At 38.6% G+C, this 21,256-nt stretch overlaps 2 protein-coding genes across 4 annotated transcripts; both read left to right on the top strand.

Annotated features, from left to right (window-relative positions):
• Positions 1 to 1,740: 1,740 nt before the first annotated feature.
• Positions 1,741 to 4,963, top strand: gdpgp1 (GDP-D-glucose phosphorylase 1). 3 transcript variants are annotated; one of them, XM_063898254.1, is made up of 2 exons: positions 1,741 to 1,896; positions 3,842 to 4,963. In XM_063898254.1, exon 2 carries the CDS (start codon positions 3,850 to 3,852, stop codon positions 4,930 to 4,932), a length of 1,083 nt encoding a protein of 360 aa, XP_063754324.1. In that variant the 5' UTR covers positions 1,741 to 1,896; positions 3,842 to 3,849; the 3' UTR covers positions 4,933 to 4,963. The 3 variants fall into 3 exon arrangements, with proteins under 3 accessions (XP_063754324.1, XP_063754333.1, XP_063754341.1); XM_063898263.1 differs by lacking the exon at positions 1,741 to 1,896 and adding an exon at positions 2,954 to 3,026; XM_063898271.1 differs by lacking the exon at positions 1,741 to 1,896 and adding an exon at positions 3,064 to 3,115.
• A 3,312-nt stretch (positions 4,964 to 8,275) lies between these two features.
• rhcgb (Rh family, C glycoprotein b) lies at positions 8,276 to 14,796 on the top strand. Its single transcript, XM_063910598.1, has 11 exons — positions 8,276 to 8,618; positions 9,939 to 10,125; positions 10,854 to 11,004; positions 11,220 to 11,367; positions 11,474 to 11,640; positions 11,887 to 12,024; positions 12,151 to 12,287; positions 12,385 to 12,500; positions 12,637 to 12,710; positions 13,457 to 13,524; positions 14,113 to 14,796. Exons 1-11 carry the CDS (start codon positions 8,399 to 8,401, stop codon positions 14,144 to 14,146), a joined length of 1,440 nt encoding a protein of 479 aa, XP_063766668.1. The 5' UTR covers positions 8,276 to 8,398; the 3' UTR covers positions 14,147 to 14,796.
• Positions 14,797 to 21,256: the final 6,460 nt, after the last annotated feature.

The following is a 21,256-nucleotide window of genomic DNA, read 5'->3' as shown; positions in this document are numbered from 1 at the left end:
TGTTTATGGATGGAAAACATTTCTTTGACTTGTTAAAAACATTGCGAGATGTTAAAGCCACAAAAAGTGTTTGAATTAATATGGAGTTGTCTCTTTAATTGAGTCTCATAATTTTTGTTTTCCACAATATGGTTTATTGCATATATTTATAATTGTGATTCATTTAAATATTATTAACTAAAATTTGGGAAAAGGGATGTATTAATAGTCACTATCTAGAATATGCAGTGGATTAATGGATTAATACAAATCTGGTTAATGCAGTACATACCTTGGACAATGACTGTGATGGGTGACTGTGAATCATCAACTGTGTGCCCTGCATCAGTATTTGGTGTCATATTTATATTTAGATTGTGAGCTGTATCTTCTGCTTTCTTTTCCCCCTACAAAAAAAAGTGGTACAAAACTGTCAGAGAAAATGAAATGAAAGACCAGCTAAAACAATCAGGGCGATTTCCAGAACTAACAAGCTAGCATGAGGCTATCAAAGTGAGAGTGATGTTTTGGTAACAGAAACTGTTGATGGTGTTAAAAATAACTAGAAGCACATGGCGGACCAGACTGCCATCTGTTCCTCTAAACAGATACAACTCTATTAGTATCCAACTCTTGAAGCTCTAAAACATTTAAAGCCATTTCAATTTAGAAAGAAACACAATACTCTATGTTTCAAACAATAAATCAAAATGCAATTTGTTAACTGCCATCAACTAATATTGTAGCCATCTATGTTTCATTAACTTATAAGAAAAAGAAAATTGCAGTATTACATATACAACCCAGGTATCAAACACAACTGTACTTACTTTGTTGTTGCTGTCTTCCATAGTTTTCCACAGCTAGTTCAGTAAGTCGTTTAGATGAGAGGCACCGTCTGTAATGAGCCCCCAAACTCTGTGGTACACATACACAACTCTGCCAATCACTGCCTGTTTTATCTCTAAAAGCATGCAGAGACAAAAATAACCGTGATGGCTCATTGGCCAGCTGCTCATTCTTGCAGAGTGTGTTGAGCCTCCATGGATCAACAAGGAAAAACTGGACAGTTGCTCAGCAGTAAAATATTGCTCACATTCTTTTCCAATACAATATGGCTTATCGTTTGGATTTCCTCTGAATAGCTTTATGTGTGTGTTTATTGGGGGTGGGGTAGGTTATATGTGAGCACTTATTAGGGGTAACAAGATTATTTTGAAACTAATGGTTAGGAGTAATTTCATTGTATAACCAATTACTATTAAGAGAGCCAAATCTTGTCCCTTGATTCGGCTTTACATCACACACATAACATTAAAAATAAAATATTTATATCTAAATGAATCAATAATAATATTCAAGTATATAATGTATTAACTCTGAATGTAAATACTTTTACTTTGGATGCTATGATTACATTTTGCTGGTGACAATTTTGTACTTGAATGCAGGACTTTAATTGATCTGTTGAGTCTGCCTATCGTGGTATTACTACTTTTACTTAAGCCTTGTGTGATGTTCATATTTTTGTTACTCAGCAAGTGTTCGTAGGTCTGGTGGACCCGCTGCATTTTGGGATTTTTCACCAACAAACAAACAATCCTCAGAGGGGTTTAAGTGAGGGTTTGAGTCCTGCTTATCCCATCGCGGCACCGGGGGCGGGTACACGAGGGGGAAAATGAGTGTTTATTGTGAAGTGCCAGTGGTTCAACCGATCTGAAACACTGTCTGAAGCAGTCACGTGGTATTGACCGGCAGCGAGGCTTCGTTTGTCATCGATGACGTCACTGGTCTGATACAAACCTGGATACACGCTTCACAAAAAACTTCCTGGATTACTCCATACACGCTCGGGAGCCTCGGCGCAGTACGTAACATCACTACAATTGATCCGCTGTAAAATCCTGCCGCTAAACGGTCAGTCTCACACTACCAACAACATTACACACGGTTCTGTATGTCGGGTGGTTCTGTAGGTCGTTTTGGAACTATAGCTGATGCTAATCTCATCCTCTTCTTCAAAGTCGGACTCAACCTTTTCAGTACTATGATCCTCAAATTCTGTAACCCATTCCTCTACATCATCATCAAAATATTGTATTTCTTCCAAAATCATTTGCAAGGGCCTCTAAGCATTGAATCTTTTGGCCGTTTCGATCAGTTGTGATAAGGAACCACACTGGCAAAGCTATATTTATTGTGTTCTGTCCTCCAATTTGAGACTGGGATAGAATATGAAAAAATAAACATTGATTCCCGCAAGACAGAGAGTAAAATGTGCTGGAATGTGAGAACAGACAGATGTCAGTGCTTGAATTTTGCAACAATGCTGCAAACTTGTGCGGGAACACTGACAGCAGGGGTACACACACACACACACACACACACACACACACACACACACACACACACACACACACACACACACACACACACACACACACACACACACACACACACACACACCCGGACATCCTGTATGTAATGTAAATATGTAGGGGGGTGCAACGTGCTGACCTTGAAAATGTGTTTTGATATGTTCTTCATAGTAAATGAGCCAAGGCCATTGAGTCTGAGTTTGAAAAAATAATTGAACGTATAATTTTTTGCTTGATAAAAAATGAAAACGGGTCCCACAGACCCAAACACCAAACAAGGGTTAAGTAGGCCTAAAGGCTTTAAATCGTTTTTTCATTACAGGGTGAATATCAGATTTCACGTATTGTTATTAGTATAATTTTCATGTAGTACGCAGATATCTGTTTTGGGGAATATTATAGTCGTAACATAGTTTTTTGGTCAATAAGTCACAAAAGGTAGGCTAGTTTTCCTCCGTTCAACTGAAAACTGCTGTTATCATTACAAACCGTTTTAAAATGTAAATGTATTAAATGTTAAACGTGTATTCAATCTGATGTCGACATTAATGTATTCATTTTTTAAAGGGGTAACAAATATTTTCCAAATAAATATTTTTATAGAAACATTTATTGTGAAAAATTGAACCGGAAATAATAATAAACACCGACGAAGAAGAACACGTGTAAGTAAGGAAGCGAATACACTCATTCATATCATAGACAAATGTATAAAAAGATGTCGTTGCACCCATTGGCATACAACATATCACGCAAAGGTGTATCATAAAGCTTCAAACTGGTCAAACCGGAATAAAATAGGATCCAGCAGCGTCTTCTTCCTCAGTGTCACGGACTGTCAGCAGCCAGAAGCCGGTTAGCTCACATCCGAGCCCTTGCTCCTCCACAGTGTGTCACTTCGGGACCATCAATATATTCCCGTTTGAACGCCCCAAAAAAACCAGTGTAATTCTCAATGCTATCGTGCTTATTTGTCCGTTCTCTATTAGTGGAACTTATGATTAAAAAAAATGTGTCCTATGTAGCAAACCTTTTGCTTATGTGTTATTGATTTAACAACATTTTTGTAATAGATCATCTAATTTTTTCCAAATACCATATAGTATAACCACGCTAGAAAAATAAACAAACCTATTTATCTTTGGTTGTAGTGCTTTTATTTTTTATTGATATTTTAATTAAAATTCTGCTGTTTTTATTAAACAGTCTTGATGTGTTTTTATTGTTTTATATGAATATGAATCTAAATAAATATTTTTTGAAAAGTCTACATTTCATGTCATGTGACCCAATGACTCAAAATCAATGCAGTATGATGGTACTACGCTGTTATGAGTGATTGATAATCGTAAATCCCAGCTATGATCACAAGCTATTCATATCACCTGGCTCTCTGTCTGACTTCAGCAGAATGATACCTTAACATACCATAGTGAACCTTATTGTCAAATCTAATGCCTCTCTGCCTCACTGTTCACCTGCAGATCTAACCATGATGCTCCAGTTTGTGTATAACAAACGGGAATTTGTCACCGATGCCCAGCGGAGCAGTGGAAATGGACTTGCACCAGAGCCATCAAAGTTTGATATGACCATCCAAGCGGGCTGGTCAGACAGGATGAACAGGGGTCTCTTCCGCTACCATCTCGATGATTTACAAACACGTATCATTCCGGGCCAGCATGGCTATGTGGCCCAGCTGAATATTCAAAGAGGATTGCAAAGAAGAAAGCCTCAGGAGATACTGAGCATCCAGCAGGAGTTCAATGCCAAGCAGTTTAATTTTAACAAAATCAATCCAGAAGAAATCATATTTGAAATGACAAATGATCATGAGGGAGGAAAGGATAAAGGACAGTTGCATGAATGCTGCAGAGTGTTCGTGCTGGTCAATGTCAGCCCTTTAGAGTTTGGACATTGTCTCTTTGTTCCAGATCCTTCATGTTGTTTACCGCAGGTCCTGACAAGCTTCTCTATCCAGGTTGGTATTGAATCTGTGCTCCTGAGCTCCGATCCTGGCTTCCGTGTGGGGTTCAATAGTCTTGGTGCATTTGCATCTGTCAATCATTTACACCTACATGGTTACTACCTGCACCATGAGCTCCAGATAGAATCTGTGCAGGTCAAGCCGCTAGTTCCTGAAAAGAGATTTTATCGGTTGTTGGATTTTCCTGCCGGCTTTTTGTTTTACACAGAATCAGAGTGTGTGGAGAAAGTTGCCAGAGCTATCTGTCAGGTCACAGACTTTCTTGTGGACAGTAATATTGCACACAACCTGTTCTTGAGTCGAGGGTGTCCGCCCTGCGACCAGATACAGGATGAAAAGGATCACTGCTCAAGAAAAGGTGTTCGCATCGCTGTGTGGCCCAGAACATCATGCTACGGTGCAAAGGACGAGTCTGCCTTCAACATTGCTCTCTGTGAGCTGGCTGGGCATTTACCATTCAAGAACAAGGAGGACTATGAGCTCTCTACTGAGAAAGATGTCAACGATATCATAGAAATGTATCTCCTGCCTGAAGCAGAGTTTCACACGTTAGAACAGCACCTAACTCGCCATTTGATGGATGTATAATACATGAACATTAAATGATGTGCACACATTCCTCAGATGTCCTGAAATGTGTTTAGGTTGGATGGTGATATGTCTTTACACTTGATTTTTCTTTGAAAAGCATGCTGAATCTCCTTTCCTGCATTTGTCCTGTACACAACAAAACCTTGTTACACAATTATATTATCAGTAAGAGTATATGAAATGGACAAATTGATGTGCTGTTTTAAAACTTCAAATAAAATTCCAAAATTAGTTTACTTTAAAATATAATAATCGTTATTTTGTATTCATTTTTTTAGTTTTGGCTTTTCAAAATAGAAAGACAGGGGCTGTTAATTAATTAAATAAAAGGAATATGGAGGTACATTTTTCTGAAGCATTGATTCAGATCATTGGTCATCTAAGGAAAACACCAAGGATATAATGAGGTTGAGGTCACAGGATTAATGATACATATTCATTAAATAATATCCTTGAGGAAACGGAATGTGGTGCTTTAATGACCTTCTATTGTAGCAGAGGGAAACAGTCAAGTGTTTATATTCAACAGAAGAGTTTTGTACACTGTAAGTCACATGTAACGCTGAGTGTTTACAAGTGTTTTTAATATTGAGCAAGAGTTACTAGACTGAAAGGAGAGAAGCTGCTTTTATGTCTGGTTACACCTTCATATTTTCCTTTGTACATATCTTTTCCATTTCAACCCAGCAAATGTGCAATATCCGAAGTAACTCAACTTTATGTTCTTGTAAATATTTTTAAAATAAGCTATACATGTTTATTCTTACTTATTTGTAGTGCTGTTTGATATGTGGGACACCTTTTAGAACTGCCACTTATTTTAATTGTGCTTACTGCAATGACGGTAATGGAGTTTATTCTCTTCTTGAATGTTACTGAGATGAGTAACAACCACACGTTTCCTGCTATAACGAGGGAATATGACTGCTGCCTATAAACCAGGGCTGTTTGCACTGCATCATGTTATTTACTGCATCCACTGCATGGTAATTCAGTGGTAGTTCCTGTTGGGATGTGTAAGTGTAGTCGTCACCACCTTTCCTAACGATAAATAGTAACTTTCTTCACACATGCTGCCTTTGTTAAACTTACAGGGAACAATTGACCACATGTCTTTCCTTTATTCTAAAGAATATCGAAGTAACAAAAGCTGCTTCAACAAGCCTAACAGGAGTGTTGGGATCAGGAGGGATCAATGCTGCACTTCATCCCTGAAGAGTGCATCATCTGCCAGAAGCACATCACCAAGGTAGCAGTGCTAAACCGAGCAGTGAGATCAATGAGCATGGATAACTGCTTGTTCATTTTAATGAGGTGATTCGTTGGCGAGCACACAACCGGTGCATTGATCTAGAGTCATTTTCTTTTGCAGTTAATTTTTACTGACTTCAGTAACAAAAATTAAACCATCATTGCCGTGACCAGGAAATCTGATCGGCAGAGCTTAAAACTACACTTCGGTTTTGGAGAAACATCTTAGGACTTTATAACATCCTTTTGAACAGAAGTTTTGCAGCAATAAAAGCTAAGGCTGTCTTCAGGAATATATCAACGTTTTTGTAGCAAGGAATAGATTGTTATCACAATGGTTAAATATTCACACTTCAAAAATAGTGGGAGAAATAGCTGTTACCTTATGTCAAAAAGGTTATAACGTTTCCTAATGTTCAGAGCTTTTATAAAACATTGTGGATATGTTTTCAGCATGCGTTATGTTTCTTAAATCAGAAAACAGGATTCTCTATTTAATTGTTGATTTCTAACAATTGTATTGGGCTTAATGACATTGTTCTCCACATTAACTGTGAAATAATTTATCTATACAATTAACATTACTTTTTATTTTATTGGTTCAAGGCAGTTTTCTGTACTTGTCATCACAGTATCATGAAGCCATAGGGGGAAAACAAGTGCAAGACATTTAGGAGCTGTTGGGTTTTTCCAGGTCCAGCGAATCTGGCCTTCCTTACATAACACCCAAGTGCAGGACCGGACAGGTAGGTTTGGAGGATGTTTACTATTTACATTAGGCCGCCCTTGTATGTACTTTCACCCGAGTACGTCACCGTGTGACAAAGTGTGACTAAGAAAGGGACAAAAGCATCAAAGTAATTGGAAATGTTCAAAGCAACTACCTGCCTACCTGCACCTTTAAACCCACTCTACAACCTGGCAACAGCTCCAAGCAAAGTTATAGTCCAGCTCATAATCCTCTGTGAAGCAGAGAATTGTTTTTACACTTTGGTTGTTGCAAAAATGAAACATACAAGAGGTAAAATATTTATTAAGTGAACTTTAGAGATGCTGCTAGGTGACTTTTTTCCTTGCTGTTTCTTTCTGTTTCCCCTTGCCAGTCTTTATTTCATGCTAATGTAAGCAGTTACCGGCTTCCCATCATAATGTAAACTTTTATAAGACAGTTTATTTTTATATTTTGCTAAACCAGACATTTTTAATTAATTATAGTTGTAGTTATTATACCATACTTCCTTCATTTTAAACAATGTCACATTTTGTCAATTCTTTGGGCACATAAAAATTAATAAAATGCTTTATTGTCAAAGAAACATGTATAATGCAGGACAGTGCAGGAACTACTAGAGTTTAGTTCTTACAAACAGGAACCTTGTCTCATCCTTGAACCCTGCGTCTGTGATGGTTGACTCATTCCAACATGTCCTGCATCTTTCTAATGGGGCCCAGCATGTTTATTCATTATTTACAGTTGGTGCTTCACAGGCACAGGAAACAACTAGTGAGACAAGGACATGCGTAGGTCCGTTAGAGACCTTTGACTACAGAGACAAGCTTCATATGGTATATAAAAAGTGACTGTTAATCTTTCCCTAACATGCTAAGAGTTTTTATGTTAAGGGGCTTCCAAGAAAATATAAAACCTGTGTAATCCGTCAAGCTGGGTAACAACGGTGTGTTATCCTCCCAGACAAGATATAACCCAAAAAAATCTGTTAATAGACGTCCTTTAAACATCATCCCCATCCTGTTCAGTCAGGATGTGGAGCATGTCTTCTCTGTCCTTAGAAGAATAAGTACTTTACATTACAATATGTAGCAGTGTGATGATCGACACTCTACTGTAAGAAATGCTAGGAGGAAAGCAGTAAATTCTATTCAATTCTACTTTATATATATATATATATATATATATATATATATATATATATATATATATATATATATATTTGTATTATAATTATAAAGCATTAGGCATCTCTTACTTAAGATGTGTCCCCACCTGAGAAGTGTCTAGTGCATACCAAGTGCAGCAGTGGAGGGTGTGACTGTGGGAGTGTCCTCATATTAAAAGCAAACAGCTACCTTGCTCATCTTTTCTTGTGCTAAAGATGCTCTGGGCCGTTAAAGTTGCTGGCACTTTTGTAGAGGACTTTTTTATAACTTAGAAAATAAGAAAAAACAACAACGCTCAAAACCTACCTAAACAATGGGCTGTGTTCAAAGCTTCAGGGAATTGTGTGACCGTCCAAAGAACACTAATGTTCGAATCAGTCTCCCAGCCGTTTGCATTGTGTGGCAAACAGCCATGATCATCTTATTTGGGATTTTTATTCGTTACAATGAAGAATCAGACGCACACTGGAGAGAGGACCGACAGAAAAACAATTTGAGTGACATTGAGAACGACTTCTACTTCAGATATCCAAGTAAGTGTCTTCATTTCCATTTTTGATTCCTTCTCTCTTTCTTTAATAATATCTCTTGGTAGCTTTTATTTGTTGTCAACCACTAAAACTATACACATCTTCATTAATACTAGACATTTAATATCTACACCTTAAGCATCAACATTTCTGCATGTTTAGCATTTCTTTTATCTTTTTATTGTTTTGTGTTCACATTGCTGACAAGGCTTTGATGACCCACAGGTGCACGTCTCCCATAGATGGTTGACTTCCCTCAGACATTTCTCTCCAGTTTAACAAATGAGTCAACTCTTCCCACTTTGTACTCATAAAAATGTGTTTCATTTGGTCACATATAAATGCGTATAGACAAATATGTATTTAAATGTATTTGTTGCCTTGAAAATGTCCTTGGATGTGTATGTTAGTGTAAAACGGGTGCTGTTGTATTCTTTCCTCTCCTGACAACCCTCGGTGTCAGTGACAGGCTGTCATTGAGCCATCTCAGATATGGTGTTGGATGTCACATGGTAAATTTACATCCTAACACATTTTTTTGTCAGTATAGACTCCTCACACCTCATTCTAAAGTCACAGGACCTTATTTTACAACAAGGGGGGGACAATCTGAAATGTCTTAAGCATTTTGTGCATCCACCTCCATGCTTTCTGAGATTCGGAAGGTAATGTTTTCTATGCAAAATATAGTGTTTCATGGTAAAGTGTGAATCTATTGTAGTATGAGGCGTGTCGGGCCCTTACAGTATTACGTTGTAAACGATACCTGCTGGTACTCACCCAGCACTGGTGATAGTATATACAAACTGTTTTAAAAGAAGAAACACCTGTTGTGGAGGTTAAAACTCTATCATATCAGAAGCACATCAGAATTTATTTTGGAAAAGGTGGCACATCCCAGATTTTCTAGTCAAGGGGGACAAAATATTTTTAATTTGACTTGTTTCTTTGCTCACATCTTAACTGATGTAACTCTTCATTACCATGCTTATTTGTGTGTCTGTCTTTGTGTGTTTATTATGGATCATAATGGTGCTTAAGAGGTTTATTATTGGCCTTGGAAAGGGCAGCTTCACTAAGAAATACAAATTTGTGTTCATTTTTTTTGGTTCTTGAAGCTTTCAACTACATCTCATAGACTTCCTTAGCTGACTGAAGTGTCAGTTGTCAAATTGTTGTATTTAGCCTGTTTTATTTCACATTTTTCCCTTTCCTTCTATTATATAATTTGTCTAACATCTTGAATACACCTAAATGCTTCATATAGTTTTAAAAAAAAACATACTTCCTCCTCATCTCTCCCTTCTGTCATCTTTGTCCCAGGTTTTCAGGATGTTCATGTGATGATCTTTGTTGGATTTGGCTTCCTGATGACATTTCTTAAGCGCTACAGCTTTGGAGCAGTGGGTTTCAACTTCCTCATTGCAGCCTTTGGCCTCCAATGGGCGTTGCTAATGCAAGGCTGGTTCGGCTCCTTCACTGATGGAAAGATCAAAATTGGAATTGAAAAGTAATCAGTTTTATTCTCAATGAGTCGAAAGCATCCCTTCTTATTTTGTTTTATTTTGAAAAAACAGTCAGTAAAGCAACCAGTCTGATTGACAGGATCCCATACAGATACTGTATATCCATGCACCCACAGCTTCAGTGTTTATGGACTGGCCTGAAAGTAAACAGAGACTTAGAAGATGATAATATTGAAGGGCAGCCAAGTCGCTATGAGTCAACAGATATAATAGGTGTCTACCTGAAAGAAGACACCTATTATGTTGGCTTCAGTGCTGAAATGTAATCTGTATTTGGTTTACCATGTTAAATCTGTAAAATCTAGATAGATTTATCTTTATAGATAGATAGATAGATAGATAGATAGATAGATAGATAGATAGATAGATAGATAGATAGATAGATAGATAGATAGATAGATAGATAGATAGATAGATAGATAGATAGATAGATAGATAGATAGATAGATAGATAGATAGATAGATAGATAGATAGATAGATAGATAGATAGATAGATAGATAGATAGATAGATAGATAGATAGATAGATAGATAGATAGATAGATAGATAGATAGATAGATGGATAGATAGATAGTTGTTAAAGTAACTTCTGTCATTATTGTGACATATACCATATTTAAAGTAATCTTCCCAACCCTTACAATGGATTTCAAATGATCTCATATTGCCTTGTTTGTCCTCTATGTTTTTAATTTCCTTTCTCCTCTTCAGCCTGATCAATGCTGATTTCTGTGTGGCGGGCTGCCTGATAGCCTACGGGGCGGTGCTCGGCAAAGTCAGTGCAGTCCAGCTAATGGTTATGACTCTGTTTGGGATCACATTGTTTGCTGTGGAAGAACATATTATCCTACATATCATACATGTAAGTTAAAAAAAAGTCATTTATGTTTGTTTTGATGTCATTCAGCAAGAGATACCATCTCATTGTGTAACATGTTTATTATGTTTGATCTGCCCTCCTACACTGAAACTGGGCAACACCCAAATCCTGTGACTCAAAGATGGGCATGTTGTGTTTGCTAATGCTTTCTAACTTATTTCAGCCACCCATTATTGCTAATTTTACCTTTTATGAAGGCCAAAGATGCTGGAGGCTCCATGGTGATCCACACATTTGGAGCTTATTATGGTCTTTCCATCTCGTGGATGCTCTATCGGCCAAACCTGAACCAGAGCAGTCGTATGCAGTGCTCCGTCTACCACTCAGATGTCTTTGCCATGATTGGTGGGCATGTTCAATTGCATCCTTTTTTTTTCACAAAACGTATTATTATTTTGGATGTTTTGTGGATCTGCTGTTTGTTTAAGGTTAGTTCCTATTTTATGTGTAGGCACCCTGTTCCTCTGGATGTTCTGGCCCAGCTTCAACTCAGCCATCACTGACCACGGTGATGGGCAGCACAGAGCAGCCATCAACACCTACCTGGCTCTGGCCTCAACTGTGCTCACTACTGTGGCCATGTCGAGCCTATTCCAGAAGCACGGAAAACTAGACATGGTGACGATCAGCACTGTTTGTTTGTATATGTCAGTCACAGTATAAAGTTAAGCTATCCTGTATGAAGAACATTATTATGATACAGTGAGGTGTGTATATTTGATACCTGCTGAAGTAGATCGCCTTGTCAACGTGCCCCACTTTAACAAACTCAAACTTCATTTGAGAGTGATTTGATGCATACTCTTTAAACTGATCTCAACTTATTTATCTGTGAATAACGGATTAACTTTAACCCCACTTTAGGTTCACATCCAGAACTCCACTCTTGCGGGAGGTGTTGCAGTGGGAACTGCAGCAGAGTTCATGTTGATGCCCTACGGCGCTCTGATCGTAGGATTCTGCTGTGGTATCATCTCCACGCTGGGATATATCTACATCACAGTATGCTATTTATCTGGTTTATTGGGTATTAGCTCAGCTTCTTTTACAGCTTTTAAGTTAACCGTGAGTCCGACCAGCCTGTTTTTAAGTAAACACAGCCAATCCTAACTGGTGTCTCCATCACAGCCTTTCATGGAGAAGTACCTGAAGATCCAGGACACATGTGGAATCCATAACCTGCATGCCATGCCAGGAGTCATAGGGGGCATTGTGGGAGCCATTACTGCCGCAGCTGCATCAGAGTCTGTTTATGGCGCTTACGGGTGAGTGTCTTACAAAAAGAGTGTCTTATTGGCGAATATGGGCTTTTGTTGTACTGTAATAGAACAACAGTGTGAGTTCTCCTTTTTCATTTTAAAGGCTTAAAGAGACCTTTGATTTCAAGGGTGACATGGTACCCACACGGCAAGGTGGTTACCAGGCAGCAGGCCTCTGTGTGGCTCTCTGCTTTGGTGTGGGCGGAGGCATCCTTGTCGGTAAGGGAAAACAGCTGCAAACACCCTCAAGTTCAACCTGTAAATTATACAGTAATTAAATAACTGTGACATTACTCAAGCAGTGAATAAAGGACTGTGTGTGTTGGGATAATGACTCTATTTGTATTCTTCTAAGGTTGTATTTTAAGATTACCTTTCTGGGGAGATCCTGCGGATGACAACTGTTTTGATGATGAGCCCTACTGGGAGGTGAGATACCTTTATGTACAATCATAAGAGTTTTTTTTTTGTTTTGCTGTTTGAATAGGAATGTGAACATCAAATCACAAGGAAGGGAGAACATTAGTCTACAACATTTTTATTATTTGAATGAATGAATACCATATGTTATACATTTTCGATTAGGTTAGTTTGTTGAGTGGTGATAGAGTCGTCATACACTGACTGGTGGGTCGATAATTTTCCAGCGACCGTGGGCAATACTGAACCTTAAGTTGCTCCGAACTGCATGGCAATGCTATGTGTGTGTGTGTGTGTGTGTGTGTGTGTGTGTGTGTGTGTGTGTGTGTGTGTGTGTGTGTGTGTGTGTGTGTGTGTGTGTGTGTGTGTGTGTGTGTGTGTGTGTGTTATTCAGTTGTATTGCTCTAATGTGATATGACTGAGAGAATTTCAGTCATTCTTAACTGTGATGAGCAGCTTGGGTCCAGCAGGTTTACACAATACGTCATTTACATTTACAGGATAGACATACTTTGTTTTGCTATTTTAGTGTGGAAACGGTTGATGTTTTGTGTTCATTAACCTGTTTTTCCACTTACTGTGTGCATAAGTGAATGAACTGCTGCCATTCTCCCGCCTCTATTTACAAAGAAACATTTTCCATGTGTGCCAGGAGCAAGTGCACACTGCGTCATACATTTAGTTTTACTTGTTTGATCATGGGGTTATTACTCTTCCGCTTTAATCGTGTTGTTAAAACTCTTAATTGTTCACAGCTTCCTCAGGATGAAGAGAGCACGCAACCAGTCATTCAGTACAACAACCACATGCGGAACAAAGACATGTAAGTGTCCTTTAAGGTATTATGCTGACAGGTTTCTGGGTCATGGAGTTTTGATATTCTCACAACAAACAGCCATGCAGGGTGTGTCTTTTTTTATGTGGAGTGTGTTGCCTTCAGTGTCCTCTTGGTGGCAGCAGATCCATATTTTATAAGGGATACATGTGACCCATTATAATTCCTTCTCTTTGTTGGGAATATTTATTCACAGTGTTGAATACAGTGTGAATACACAATTAATTAAATCTTTATAAATGTATATGTATCAGTGCCCCTATCACCTGGTGGGGCTTTTTTCTTCTTCTCTAAGTGAAGCTTATTTGTGATCTTTGTTGATAGGGGTTTTTCACAGCACATCACAGCAAGTCCAAGTTTCCAACGTGACCTTGAAGTCATGTTTACTGTGGGAATGAAAAAGATATTAGATACTACATTTAAAAATAAAACCTGAACCTTGATTGTAATTCACCTGGTAACCTGTACAGGATTATTACAGGCTATAGCAGAAAACATTTTGACACCTCACACTGTGAGCAACTTGTCTGTGAAGTTTCATTGTTTTTTGCATCATGTGATGTTCTTTTTTTACAGAATCGAGACAAGCTTCAACATGCAGCAGAGCTGAAGCCTTAGGTGTTGATCCTGATTGATCTCCATTTATATCACTCTTTTTCATTTATTTTCTTATTCTTGAAACAAATGATTAATTCAAGTGCTATTCCTATCCAATCAAAACCAGTAATGTTTTAACATTGAAAAAACGGTTTAGCTATAAGTGAAAAAAACACCAGTTGAATAAGATTTTGTTTTGCAAGATATTTATGTACAGTTAAATCAATTATAATTCAATCACATGTTTGGTGTTAAAAGATGAGTGATATTATACTGGTACTAGTGGAGTTATTTCCCCTTATTTTCACAATGACAGACTCTTAATATGTTGAAGTCTGGACCTTTAAAACAATTACTTAAAGTGCTTTAAAGTTATTTAAAACCATGATTTCAACAATTTAGCTTCAGACCAACTTGAATTGTGCTTTGCACTGGATTTTCACATGTTTGACGTTGGAGGTAACATTCGAACAGAATACACAAACATTTTGGCATTGTCAAGCTGTCAGGTTTGTTTGTAAGCTTTCTATTTATTTGCGTAGTTGCTTTACTTTATATTGCAAATAGACTCAACCTAAATCTGTGTCTTCATACAGATAAGTTTTACAATCAGATGTAATGAGATTTGTGTTATTGATTTTAAAATAAAGAGCTTTGATACTTGTTTTGAATTTGTGCTGTGACATAAAGGGTGTTTTGTAACACCTAACTTGAACCTAAAATTACTAAACATTGATAAGCAATATGTAAAGACTTAATTGTCCAGCTTATAAGAACCTATAATGTAATTTTAAGACAAAAGAATATTCAATTTATTAAATGTTAATGTACTGCTTATAACAGGTTAATTGGAGGTAAGCTAAGTAAGCAGGTATTTTTATTTACGTGATGATAAATGATTTTGTCGAAAAGTAGATTTTTTTACATTTACATATTGTGCACAGTGAAAAGTTTTTTTAAATGAAAAAATATTTGAAAATGAATAAAGCATTATTAATACAGCGTTTTATTTGCATGATATACATGTACAGTATGTTGTACCCACTGTATCTACATTTAGAAAAGTATGTACGTTTTTTATAATTGAATATATTCAACAACAACTAAGTTGTTTCCCTCATTTAAAAAACCCTTCAGTGTCCCCTCTCTGGTGGGGTACGACTTAGGGTAAAGGGCACACCCTTATTGCTCCGTTGGGACACTGTGGTGACCAAAAACCAAGTGCAGACCAGCCTCATCATCATGACCTCGGGTCAAAGAGTAACAAGAGGGCAAGGTCACTGGCAGGGCTGCACACGCTGGAATAGATCATTTAAAATTGATCGATAGAGATAATATCTGGGGATACAATGACAATGAACGTTTGTGACAAAAATGTTGTAGGTGATTTAAAAATAAATAGATGATGTCAATAAATAAAGGACATCATTTTACGGTGCAGTTTTTTCTGTATCTCCCTCATCATCATGATTTTGTGATGTCTTTTCCACATGCTCTGTCCACCTGGCTGCAATGTTTCCCTGATCGAGGGCTGGCAGCCTCTCATGGAGGGAGTGTGGATGATTCCCACACATGAGTAGCAGCGAGGAATCCATCGCCTCGTCCCGTCTCCTCGCTAACAAAGGCAAGCTTAGTGCTGTTTTCTTTTGTCATCAGTAACGTGTTTGAGTAAAGGAGGTAATGGTGCCACAAGTGCTCCAATTAAACGAGATGCAGCCCTGCTGGGAAGAAAGGCTCCCCCATTGCCCCCGATACCCCCCAAATACACACACACTCAAACCGGGGCCTCTTCTCATCCTACCCCCATGCAGTTCCCGCCCCAACTTTACTCATGTTTATTCATCAGCCACTCACAGGGCAAATGCAGTTTGTTAAAACAAAATCAGACTTTTTTATATATGATGCCAGACCTTCCTCTTTAACATTAAGGGAGCTTTGCAGCATCATGGCTGCCATGTTTGATGTTTGACCTCCTTTGGACAGGCCCTGACCACACATGTGACTTCCACATGCAGCACAGGGATAGAAGGGAGAGACCCAGAGGCCAGGGAGAAGGTGAGATGGAAAAACTTGAGAAGGCAAAGGGGCATGAAAAGGGGGAGGTACAGACAGAGAATGAGGCCTCACTTTCATTGCTGATGACTGACTGCCTGCCATCCGGGCTCAATCATGATCTTTGATTGACAGGTCAGCGGGAAGGAGAGGGTGGGAAACAGGGTGCAGGATGAGAGCTTAGAATGGGAGCAGCAGCACAATATAACTCCCATGCAGGGGGCCGCAGAGACGCTCATTAATGATAAAGAACATACCAGGATAAGCATGTTTTCCCTGCATGCCAGCGATGTTGTTTGTAGGTTGAGATTAGTTTTTAATCTTCTATACGTGCTGATGTAAAATGTACAGAGCACAACGTGGGGGGTCGGGTCAGAGCACCTGGCTTTGGCTAGTTGGCTTTTTGTTTTTCGCCATTATTCTAACAAAACAACGTAATGTGTCTAATGGTGATTATGTTGCCAGGGTATTCATCTTTTTGTTTTACAGTTTGCACATATGTGTCAGTCACTCAGCAGTAAAAATCCCTGAATTCACTTTACAGTTACGAGGATCTACAGCGGTTAGAGAAGTATTCAGGGATCCGTGTTCACTCCCTCATAAAGAGAGCAGTAAAAGCCCCCATTGAAAGAAACCACAAGTCCATAGAACTGCTCATAAACTATTCAAGTCCTGACTCCCTTCTCTCTATACTTAATCTGCTCACGTTTTGTGCAGCCTCAGTGTCCCCTAAAGGTTATTTCTTAGCAGGTGCATCTGACTTCTAAAACCACTCTGACCATTTAGATATGGAGTTTTCAATACCGAATAATACGTACTTTTTTCCAACATCAGTCCTGACCTCATCAGTGATTGAAAGTAACCAAAGTTCAAAAGTGCACTCACTTGTATTCACATATTTTAAGAGGGAATATAGTTGCTGCTTTACATAAGAAATATATGACACGCTTGTACATTTCAATGTATTGACTCATTTGACTTGTAATCCATTACAAAAAGCAGTATCACATTTCTGAGTTGTAAGCAGTTCTACCATTGTGACTTTAATTCTAGACTTCTCATTGATTCATTTAAATAATTGTCTTTGGCATAGAGATGTCAAGGATTCGAGAAGTTCAAAACATTGATATGAATTTATTTTCTCTTTCCTAGTATTTTAATCATGTAGATTTAATTTCCTTTTTACCACATATTATTATACTATTAATTATATTCTACTAATTCCATACATTTGAAGCTATAGTTACTTATCACTTTACATGTGACAAGGTAAGGGCATGAAGCTGTTAATAAGCATAAATGTCAAAATCCTGCCTAAATGTTACTGCTCAACTGACGTCCGTAAAAGGGTCATTCTTAATATTAAGTTATTTATTTTTATTGTTTAAGTACATTTATAAGTTGCACTTTAATGTAGAATTTGGGGCATTTAATACTGTGGTCAGCGTATTGATGGTGTACTTTTACTGTAGTGAAATGCTCCGAATGCTTCTTCCACCACAGGACCCACTGAAGGGGATTAAATACTTGGGACTCACTGGACTCAAATGCTGTAGAGAAATACCAAAAGTGTTGGCCTTTATTGTTAAAATCAGCACCCCTGAGCAACAACACAATCTAAATGCACACCAATACACAGATGTCGGATCAGTGACAGAAGCTAATTTTCGTCCAACCTGTGCTTCCTGTACAGTACATCTGTAACTTTTGAATGAAGGACTTTTACTTATACTGGAGCAACCTGTATATTGCTGTAGGCCCTTTGGTAGGCCTAGATTACCTTGAGTAAAGTCTTCCACCACTGGGGAAAACAAAGATTGTTTTCCTCCTCTGTTTGCAACCTGCTGACGGGCCTCCCAGCTCCGGCCTCCCCAGGTATCCCCAGGCCCTCCCCACGCCACTAACTGTCCACAGAGGCTGCTTAAGTGTCCCTATCGGACCACAGTGGAGAGGAACAGCAGATTAACCATGATCCTATCTGCTCACCGCTAGCCCCTTCATACGCTCCGTTACACCAGCATTTAAAAGGAGGAGGGGACGCCATTCAGGCCCCTGATATGAATCCCAGACGAAGGGACAAGAACAGAGCTTTCACCCCCTGTTTCACAGAAAAGACCCCTTTCTGGCACCTTCTAATTCTGGTTGCTACGGGCTCCTGGGCTCAATGGTGGACTCCCGTTGTGAGGGGACAAAGCCTCTCAGTCATCCGGCCATGGTTGCTAGGGGAGGCAGAATGTATGGGGAGGGACGGGCTGCCGTTGTCCCAGACGAAATGTCTCTCTTAAGGCGGCTGAGATGCAGTGATTGACAGGTGGCTACACGCTCCAGTGCGGATCACCCGGGAGGTCTGGGGGGCCTTATATCTGTGACCGTGTGTGTATAAATGTGTGTGTGTGTCTGAGGCAGGTTATGGTATTTGGCATTGGCATATATGTGTTTTTGTAGGTTTCTGTGGCACCGTTTATTACCTGTAGAGGGAGCTGCTCCTGCTTCAAATAGATCACCCTCACATGATTCACTGATTTTAGTTTTGAACTTGGCTGGCATTGGTGGTAAAAACACATTTCAATAATATTAAACTAATCAGATAATTTAAAACGATATCTAAAGCCCTCCTGTAGTTGGAAATATGTTTTTTAGGCTTAATGTTTTTCATTTTGATGTTTGAACTTGACTCTACAGAATGATCTTATTTGCAGATTTTGAGAAGACAGTTTTCACACTCAGCTTGTGCTTACTTTAAAACCTGTTCAATACGTTCATGTACTAGCAGGAATACAGTTAGCTAAAAAGCCAATCATGTCATTCAGAAAAATATTTTAACTAGCAAGAAAAGTAGATGCGTTAACCAGGTAATTTAAAAACGTTTCGTGGAAAAACCAGATGAGACATCAAAAGAATTGCATGCAGCACATATAAGTAGTATTACTAGCACAGTCAACTGTAGGTAGAACTACCTACTGTTTCTACTTTGAACTGAACCAGAGTTCAGCAAGTCCCAACATTGCAATTGGACCCCTCCAAAGGGTCTTGTTAAATCTGCGGGGTAGTGATGTGATTAATGTGCTTCAAAAATATCTTGTTCTGTCTAGACTTTTCTCTGATATTTTGTTTTCTGTGTGTGAAATATTGGATAATTGTACCTGTTTTGGCTACCTAAATCTATTATTTAAATAAAACCATGTGAGGAGTTTGGAGTGGAAATAAATATTTGGTGAAAATTAGCTTACAAGGGGAGTCTAAATAAATAAATACAAATTTAAAAGTACCATATTTGTTTTAACAAAGTGGTGAATTACAGACTAGGTTGGGCATTTTGAAATGTTGAATAACTTTCAGTATATAGAAACTTGACGATCAAAATGTAGGAACAAACTCCAACAATAAATTACATAAACCATCACAGAGCATGTATATGGTCTAGTGCGCTTTACGTTGTCTTATATTGTATACATACAATGTAGTCGAAGCAGCTTTACAGTCAGAGGCAAAGGTATAGCTTTTGTTAGACAGAAAGAGCACATTGTAAATCAAAAGGCTAAATTAAGGGTGTGGATTTATTTTGATCTGCCTCAAAAGGGACTAGTGATTTTCAGACTTCCGTGTCTCCCCGGCCTGGGAACCATCACCCCGCCGCTCTCTAGACACCAGCACTCCCCGTTTCCCCCTCCAGGGCCACGGAGGTGAGTGGGAACAGACAGGGTAGGACGAGGGGATCTAAAGGGGTTCACACACGACACCGTCACCCCTCAGATAGACGGCTGGGACTGTCTGGGTTCTGCTCTCCCAGACTGGGAGCCCTTCCACCCGTCAGATGCTGCCCACGCCCATCCCCACCCCCCCTCGGCCTTGACCTTGACTCTCTGTCACCGAGGCCCTCCAGACAGTCTGGGGTCAAAGGCTAACACAGCAGCCACACATCAGACACGGTTCAGGTCCCCTGTGTCCTCATGAATGCTGAATGGTAAATCACCCTAAAATCAGCCTGTTGGAATGTGGCTTTGAATTCCTGCAGAGATGGACCCCGTGGAGACCGCTAAATATTGTGACAATATATGAAGATCATGAAAACAAATAGGTAGATTTTTGTTCATGCTTTAATAATTGATGCTGATGCTTTAACGTTTTCTACATGTATATGGATTCGACGAAACTGTAAGATCTTTGGTGTCCAAATTATGATTTTGTAAATATTTGAGCTCTGTTTCTAAAAGCACATCTATATTTGTTGTTTATTAACAATGGGAATCAGCTCCCAGATGCATTAATTCCATTTGCAAGCAGCCATGTTACATTTTACCTTTCACCTTTGACTGCTGATTCACATCCTCCTCAGCCAATCACATCTCAGCTAACCAGCTTGTCATGACAAATTTGTGAGGGAGGAGAGGCTGCATCCTCACGTGGCTTTTTGAAAAATGCCAAGCTGCACAGTGAGAAGCTCTGATGAGCCTTGTGGGAGCATGCGCACAGAGCTGATAGTGTCTTATCTCTCTTTCTCTCGCACACTGTCACTCTCTTTATTCCCTTCTGTTTCCTTTAAACTGTTTTTCCTTTTTGACACTGTATTCAAGCATTTCTGTTTTTGTTATCTAAGATAAAATAGCCTTATTGTCTCATTGAGATCCCCGATCTCTTAAGGATGTAAGGATCTTTATTGCCATTATGCATCAAAGGGTAGCACAATGAAATATAGTCCATCATTCTTCCTCTGCTATTGTACATTTTTTAAAATCACCTAATCTCTTAAAGAAAAATGTTATCAAAATCAGAAATACTTTCATTATCAGCTTTAATGACAGTTGAAATGAAATAGAAGAAAAAAATGATATGGAAATGAGAGGTAAAAATGTGCAATTAAAAGATATATCAACATAAGAAATTAAAGCTAAAATGTCCAATAAAAGATACAATAAAATAGCACAAAGATAATATTATTTAACAAGTCAAGACTATTTTTATATTCTTTTAATCCAATTTAGGTAGACAGATTGTATGCAAACCCCAATCTGTATAATGCAAGACCAGCTCTCACAGCAGAGGGTCTTTCTCTCACTGTTTATTGTCCCCA

This window comes from Eleginops maclovinus, chromosome 2 (genome assembly GCF_036324505.1).
Source record: "Eleginops maclovinus isolate JMC-PN-2008 ecotype Puerto Natales chromosome 2, JC_Emac_rtc_rv5, whole genome shotgun sequence".
In the NCBI taxonomy this organism is placed as follows: domain Eukaryota; kingdom Metazoa; phylum Chordata; class Actinopteri; order Perciformes; family Eleginopidae; genus Eleginops; species Eleginops maclovinus.
Note: the sequence above shows the minus strand (reverse complement) of the source record. Positions and strands in the feature narration are given on the sequence as shown.